This window comes from Danio aesculapii, chromosome 7 (genome assembly GCF_903798145.1).
Source record: "Danio aesculapii chromosome 7, fDanAes4.1, whole genome shotgun sequence".
NCBI classification, from domain to species: Eukaryota; Metazoa; Chordata; class Actinopteri; order Cypriniformes; family Danionidae; genus Danio; species Danio aesculapii.
Genome location: NC_079441.1, coordinates 30,529,675 through 30,538,162, shown reverse-complemented (window position 1 = coordinate 30,538,162; position 8,488 = coordinate 30,529,675). Strand labels below are relative to the sequence as shown.

Below are 8,488 nucleotides of genomic sequence, written 5' to 3'. Positions count from 1 at the left end.
CTCATGTGCGTTTGGTGCTTGCATATTGGGATGAGAGTTTCAAACTTTTCTTTTGCTAAATAAGTGAGTATAGTTAGTCATTAACAGGATGTCAGGTCCTCTCCCATGCAGTCCAGATTTCTGAGAATCAGCACTGACTCAGAGCGAAAGAGAGATGGCCGAGTGTCAACAGTTTAACCAGCAGGATCTCTGAAGCATCGCCATTGGTCAAGAACGCTTAAAGATGCAGCCGCAGTGTCTCTCTCTCTCTCCCTCACTTTTCTGCATGGTGTGAGTCAGTGCGCGGCCAGACTGCGACGTGCTCCGGCATACTCCGCCACTCAATATCCAACGTCAGACCCCTCCAACAGCTTCCTGGAGCCTCCCTTGCCTTCCCCACCCACATACACCTACCAGCACACACATACACACGTACTGTCTGTCTTGAACCTGCTCTTTAACGACATGTCGCTCTTGACGTCTCGCTCACGAGACAAGCGTGGATGAATTGGTCACTGTTGTATGAGTAATAATGTTTGTGTGTTTGCATCAGTGATGTAAACTTGATGCGTTGTTTGTGAGCTATACGTGTCTAGGAATCTGCCTCGCAAATCGGGTGATGCCAACAACACTGAGCAATATTATTACATAGCAGTTACTTGCGTTGAGAGATTCGTTCAATCACTGGTCACTGTTATTTTATGAACTTGTTCCTATCTCTCTCTCTCTCTCTCTCTCTCTCTCTCTCTCTCTCTCTCTCTCTCTCTCTCTCTCTCTCTCTCTCTCTCTCTCTCTCTCTCTCTCTCTCTCTCTCTCTCTCTCTCTCTCTCTCTCTCTCTCTCTCTCTCTCTCTCTCTCTCTCTCTCTCTCTCTCTCTCTCTCTCTCTCTCTCTCTCTCTCTCTCTCTCTCTCTCTCTCTCTCTCTCTCTCTCTCTCTCTATATATATATATATATATATATATATATATATATATATATATATATATATAGTTTTTTGTTTTTTACTTTTTAAGGTCATTAGAAGGTTATTAGAAATGAGTTATTAAAATTATTTTGTTAAGAAATGTGTTTAAAAAAAATCTTCTCTCTGTTAAACAGAAATTGGGCAAAAAAATAAACAGGGGGTCTAATAATTCCGACTTCAGCTGTATATCTAAAAATAAATATCCCCTTTCTCCCACCACCCCACATGATTAAAAAATAAAAAGATTATTTTTGTATTTCATTCATTTATTTTATTGCATTTAGGCATGTAGACATGGTCAAGACGATCTGCAGCAGTTCAAACTGAGCATCAGAATGGAAAAGAAAGGCAATTTAAGTGACTTTGAACGTGGCAAGGTCGTTGTTGTCAGACAGGCTGGTCTGAGTATTTCAGGAACTGCTGATCTACTGAGATTTTCACGCACAACCATTTCTAGGGTTTACAGAGAATGGTCTGAAAAAGAGAAAATATCCAGTGAGTGAGAGTTCTGTGGGCGCAGATGCCTTGTTGATGTCAAAGGAGAATGGCCAGACTGGTTTCAGCTGATAGAAAGACAACAGTAACTCAAATAACCACTCGTTACAACTGAGGAATGCACAAGAACATCTCAGAATGCACAATACCTCCAACTTTGAGGCAGATGGGCTACAGCAGCAAAATACCACACAGGGTGCCACTCATGTCAGCTAAGAACAGGAAACTGAGGCTACAATTTGCACAGGCTCACTAAAATGGACCATAGAAGATTGGAAAAATGTTGCCTGGTCTGATGAGTCTCAATTTCTGCTGCGACATTTGGATGGTAGGGTCAGAATTTGGCGTCAAGAACTTGAAAGCATGGATCCATCCTGCCTTGTATCAACGCTTCAGGCTAGTGGTGGTGGTGTTATGGTCTGGAGGATATTTTCTTGGCACACTTTGGGCCCATTAGTACCAGTTGAGCATCGTGTCAATGTCACAACCTACCTGAGTATTGTTGCTGACCATGTCCATCCCTTTATGACCACGGTGTACCCATCTTCTGATGGCTACTTCCAGTAGGATAACACATGCCATGTCATAAACTACGAATAATCTCAGACTGGTTTCTTGAACATGACAATGAGTTCACTGTACTCAAATGGCTTCCAGAGTCACCAGATCCTCAATCCAATGGAGCACTAGGATGTGGTGAAACCAGAGATTCGCATCATGGATGTGCAGCCGACAACTGTGTGACGCTATCATGTCGAAATTAACCAAAAATTCTGAGGAATATTCCCAGTACCTTGTTGAATCTATGCCACGAAGGTTTAAGGCAGTTTTAAAAGCAAAAGCGGGTCCAACCCCATGCTAGTAAGGTGTACCTAATAAAGTGGCCAGTGGGTGTATAGCAACGGGTCATTTTCTGTCTGTCTCTCCAAATGTATGCATCTTTTTATAGTCTGTCTTTTTGCTCATCCATCCATCTCCATTTATCCATCTCTCTGTCATCCATCTTATGGTATATAAATATCCATCTCTCCATCCAATTTTGTTTGCTTATCCATCTTTCTGTCAATTCATCTATTTAGTAATTGTAGGTCTGTAAATTGTCTATCTGGTCTATCCATCTACCGCCCATCACTATGTTTGTAAATTCAGTAAAATTGTCTAAAAATCTATCATCAACTTGTAATTCAGCCTATCTGAATACATCCATCTATATGTCAGTCAATAAATCTACCCATCCAGTTTTATCTGTCTATCCTTCCATCTCATCTCTCTGTTTTATCAGTCTGTCTATGCACACATGCATGATATATATGTTTGTCTGTCTGTCTATCCATCTATCCAATCGTATATCTCGTCTGACTTTCAATTCATCACTGTCCATCTGTCTGTCCAACCAGTGGTATATTTGTCTGTTTATACAATTGAATGCATGTCTGTCTATCAGTCTACCCATTCATTGATATGTGTGTGTCTATACATCTAATTGTATATCTGTCTATCCATCTGTTTCTCTATTAGTCAATCTGTCGGTTTGTGCATCTATCCATACGTCTTGTTTAAATCAGTTTGAACATTTTCTGAAGACAGTAGTGTTGACGTTCTGGCTTTTAATTTAGAAATGATCAATTCCACATAGATTATTAATCAAAACTGTACAAGAATCCTGAGTTTTTTTTGCTTCCTGTCTATTTCAGACTGTGGTCCTCATCATCAAGTGGGAGAAGCTGAAGGTGTTCTTAAAAAACCCATCAGGAGGAAGCTGTCGGTTTCTCCTGCAAATCCAGATGGAGATGGTCCTGTTCTGTCCCATTACCCACCTGCCCTTCAGGATGTTCTGAGACAGGAGGGCATGTTCCCACTACAGTTCACTCCTGAGGGACAGCCACACACCTCCAGCATCTTTGATCCAAACTCCACGATTGACATCGGTCACATTGAAGACCCAACAGGTGCTAATGCCACCATCATTTTATCACCCGAAGACCCTGGCCGCTCAACACTCCAGGCATTACGTGCAAACAACGCAAACAAGCCAGCTAATAGGTACCACATCCTGTTAAAACAACATCTGTTGTAAACATGATTTAAAGTTTTGGCTGCTGTGAATAAGTTTTCACCCCCATTTGGTTTCTAGGTTGGAGATCCCATCACTGTTAGACCTGCGAAGATCTAAACCGTCCTACATGGCCATGACATCAGCCGCACAGGGCAAGCGCAAGCTCAACTGGTGTGTGTCAGAGAAAATCATGCCTCATTGACATTTGCACTCTTGGTGTTTTCCAAAATCTCACTTTTTTTTTTTTGTTTGCATGTATCAGTTCCAGCATTGGGAAAGAAGACAGTTCTCAGGCCATGGCGGCGGCCCCCAAACGCATTAAGAGAGATCCCTGCGAGGCATCCAAACCACTGCGAATTCGACGTTTAGGAGGTTTGTATGCAATTCTCAAAGCAGAAAAAGAAATTGGTTATCCTCTGCGGGCTCTCATTTGTATCTTGGAAGTGGAACATAAGCGTCTCTCATTATATTCCATTTATGAAGTCCTCACATAATCCATTATGTTTGGTAAAGTATTGTAATAGTGTAATGGGCGGACCGGCTGACAGCTGTGAAAGAATGTCAGGCGCACAGCCAGAATCTCCTCCTCCCACTCCCTATGGCTCTGGTGCTTTCTTTCTCCTTAGTAATATAATGCCACGAGTTGGCTGAATTTACCCCAATTTTATAAAGTAATAAGCCACTAGAGGCTCTACATTACAGCCATTTTTGGCCAGGTCTGTGCGGTGTTGTTAGACACAAGTGCTTTTATTTAAATGAATGACCACATTAGTGTAGAAATAAGTAGGGCTTTCATTTGGTTAAAATGTATACTGATTATATATAAAACTATTACAAATGAGAGGCCTTTTTTGAACTACTGTGTCAAGTCTGTTATGCTAGTTGTAAAAAAAAAAAAAAAGTCCTTATTATAATCTTTATTCTTTCCATTTTCTTCTACTGCACCTAGTATCTTCAGAAAACGAGCCAAGCCGAAGAGTAGTCCGGAGCGTGTCTGAGGGAAACCTTCATCAGCTCGGCCAGCGTAAACACAAGTTGAGCTCAATGGGACCTGCTGCACTCTTTAAAAAAGTCACCAAGAGGATGTGAGCTTTTAGCTATCTTTAAAAGACGTTGATTTCTCATGCACTGAGCTTATGGAGAATAGATGTACAAAGGTTTTTTTTTTTAACTGCGTGAGGAACTGGAATTTGGGCTTCATTGTTTTTAGAAAAATGATTTGTATTAATGTTAATGTTAACTTTTTTCCTCTTTTGAAATGTTTAAATAAAAAAAAACATTTAAAAAGCCCATTTTTATCAGCTGTTTCATGATTAAATAGGCTATAGATGATTAGAAATATACTGATCCTGTGTTATTTATTGTTCACATTTAGGAGTAATGCACATTTGGATATTCCTAAAAAAAATAGACAATTTTTTGCCTTAATTACAAAGAAGATTCGTAAAGATCATTGTCATAATGTAGCTATTGGCCTGGTAACAGTTCGGGATGCACAATATATCGGCTGCCATATCGATATCGGCCGATAAATGCTATTTTTAATGTTATCATTATCTATCTTTAAGCCGATAGATTACGCAATTGTACAGAACTGCCTGCTTCGCACATGCATAGGTCGAACTTGTTCAGACTTGTCCAGTGCACTATAACAGAGCTTTCCTGGCATTGTTTATTCCTTCAAAGTCCGTCCTTTGGGTATTGCTGTGCACTAATAATTCATCAAGTAACCATAGTCCTTGTCATTATAGATATGTTTGATAGAGCGTCATTATGTGTTTTCATTTAAATCACCTCAGGAAAAATAGTAAATGTGTAAACATAATAAACATAATAGCATAACACATGCTAAACAACTCATTGGGTTGTTTGTAATCTAATACGATTATTTGTTATTATCAACGTGTTGCGGGTGTTTACTTGTTTAATTAAATCCCATTTTGTTATTTAATCTATTATTTTTATGCAACAGTCAAGTTGCATGTTAATTGGCTATGTGAAAAAAAGATATTTTTGGCATGGTGATTCATGTGAAATGGTGAAAATAGGTCTATATAATCACCTATTGATACTGAGTAGGTTATTCAGTTCATAAGATCAGATCAAACTTATAAAGTTTTTAAAATAAAATCAGTTGTACGCTGTATTAAAATATATCATTTTGAAATATTTATATTTATCGGCTTATATATCTGTTATCGGCCTCTAAATCTTAAGTTATCGGTTATCGATATTAGTGCATCCCTAGTAGCAGTCAAAACACCCAAATTAGAAGTAGTTTTTAAAGCACTTTGTGATGTTTTGTGGAACATTTACATCTATTATTATAACTGACATTTTGCTTTGTAACTTTTTAATTGTAGCTACACAGCAAAGCCCATTAATTCAGGTCCAATTAACCACATTCTCAGCACATTTTCCAAGCATCTTCACCCCAACTATTTTCCAGGCCTGTTCAGTCATCTTGTTCATTGCTAATTTGTAGGCTTTATAGTGTGTTCATAGCTATTGGTTTCACCTCAGAGGGGGGAAAAATGGAGTATGGAGACTGGTCGTCCACCTCTGTCCATTTTCTGCATGCCATCTGTCTGAACCGAAAGAAAATTGAGCCTCCCTTTAGGAGTGTGAATGTTCAAACTCTTTTAAACGTCCCACAGGCCAATCTCTCATAGACGTTCTTCTTTACCTGTGTAAATGCTTTGGTTTAGCTGTAAGAGTTTGGTAAGAGCAAACTGTGTTATAAATACATCTTCTAAGCTGTCAGATTAATTGGTGTTTTGGGTTGTTTTTATGTTTGAGAGATAATCAAAACTACAGTGAGAAGCTCTGCTGGATCTAACATCATGCCTAAGGAATTAACAGTAATCAATTCTGTTAATGAGGCTATTATTAACAGATAATGATGTAACACGCCTACAGGCAGATGTACTGAGCTCATGGCATCCAAAACAGGACATCCATAAAGTTCTTCCTGATTGGGCTAAAAAAAAAAGAAAAGAAACATCGCATCTGTGTTATCAAATGCATTGTATTGCAAATAAATTAGATGTTCAAGTATGATAATGACTGCCCATCTGTACAGACTCTTATTTTGAATAGACTGTTGTACATGTGATTAATACATCAGTGAGGCAAAACATGATTACCAGCCTAATATACTGTTGATGGCATGGACTCTGCAATACCTGTGAAGGTGCACTGTGGTTTATATGGTTCCAAGGCATTAGCCAAAGATCCTTCAAGTCTTAAGCCTCATTCACACTACCAGCGACTCGCAGCGGCAAAGCGACGAGCGATCGTTTGTTTCAATGGAGAGCGAGCAACTTCCGGCAACCTTTCTCTACTCGAACGTCAGCGACCAGGTTGGGGGCGTGTTGAGCGATGCAACAAAGTTGAGAATTTTCGGTAAACCAATGTCAATTGGCGCTGAATCTAGCTCCACCCTTTTTAGGTACCATACTGTTGTGCTAGGTACCATTATGAAAGGCATGAAATGGTATGTTAATGCTATGTATGACGTTATGGTTTGCTACTGTGGTACAAATGACAGTAGAAACGGACATAAGTGCGTACCATACTGTACAAAACTACTGCTCAGAGGAAACAAGCCGTAACATCACACACTGATTCAGGATCTGTAGAATAAAATCCATTATTCTGACAATGAACATTGACAAATCGGTCAACTACTCTCCAGTTCGACCGATAGGAAGAGTTGGGGTGTGGCTACTGCACCTACAGGCTGAGCCAGAGGGTGTTTAGCCAGTGTGGAATCATTCCTATTGGTAATTCAGATTCACTCACGGAAGTTTAGGCCAAAATTTGAAGACTGGCTATAATATGCAGAGACAGACAATGGGGTAAAACAAGGATGTGGCAGTACTTTTATACGCTTTTTTCTTTTTAAAGGTCCCATAAAATCACAATTTTTTTTTTAGGTGTTCGTTTCGGTATTATTTGTTTTTTGGATATCTATAAGCTAATAAGCTCCAAAACGGTGTAAAAATTCGCATTAAGAACATATAAAACTGATATAAACATTTAAGTTTGTCGCTTCCGCCCAAATGGATCAGTGGTTTTATTCACATCACCTCAAACTTTAGTTTCTCATCAAATCATAACCAATCAAATGCTCCCTACTAGTATCTGACATGACCCGCCCCCTTCAAGACGCTTCTCATTTGCTTTTCATTTGATGCACTTGAGCTCAACCACTCTCACTGGCAGAGTGGTGAAGAAACACTGTTTTTTTTTAAAAGGGGAGGAGCTACTCAGTCCTACCCTCTCATCCAACATTCTCATCATGACATTCATCCAACATCGATCAATAAAACTGCACATTTCAAAACACTTTACGGAACCTCTTCTTGACAAGTAGGCTAAATTCAAGTCCTTCGCAATTGTTCTTCGCTATCAATCCATGTATACAATAATATTTATAACACAACAGGGCATAATATGTTTACGGGGCATTTGCAAAGTTTGTTTGTAGGTCTGCTTGTTTTAGTAATTCCGCTAGGTGACACCAGTAGCACAGAAGCTATCGTTCACCTTTAACCATTGTTCTAATCAAGGCAAGTTTATTTATATAGCACATTTCATACACAATGGCAATTTAAAGTGATTTGCATACAAGTATAAAAAAAAGAAGATAAAAACAGATTAAAATGTTTTAAAACTGGTTTTAGAGAAATAAGGGGGGACATGATAGTGTGATCTGTCAGACGTAGCATAGTGCTTATTCAGTCTTGATTTGAACGTGCCTAATATTGGAGCTCATCTGATCATTTCTGGAAGCTGATTCCAGCAGCCGGAGTTGTAGTAGCTGAAGGCCGATTCACCCTGCTTTGACTGAACTCTTGGATTTTCTAATTTACTTGATTCTAATGATCTAAAAATGTAAGTAGCTGCTCTATAATAAGAATAAAACATAATAGTCCTAACAGAGAAATAATGAAGTAACACCAGCAGCACCCAAACACTCGAGAAACAC

General features: G+C 39.2%; 1 protein-coding gene across 1 annotated transcript in view; it reads left to right on the top strand.

The window, feature by feature from the left end:
- Window positions 1-4,779, top strand: part of kif18a (kinesin family member 18A) — a 42,648-nt gene extending 37,869 nt beyond the window's left edge. Inside the window, exons 15-18 of the mRNA XM_056461611.1 lie at window positions 3,134-3,482; window positions 3,574-3,666; window positions 3,758-3,867; window positions 4,445-4,779. Of these exons, the coding sequence (XP_056317586.1) occupies window positions 3,134-3,482; window positions 3,574-3,666; window positions 3,758-3,867; window positions 4,445-4,584 (692 nt within the window). The 3' untranslated portion in view covers window positions 4,585-4,779. The remainder of the gene's footprint in view (window positions 1-3,133; window positions 3,483-3,573; window positions 3,667-3,757; window positions 3,868-4,444) is intronic.
- The last annotated feature ends 3,709 nt before the right edge of the window (window positions 4,780-8,488 follow it).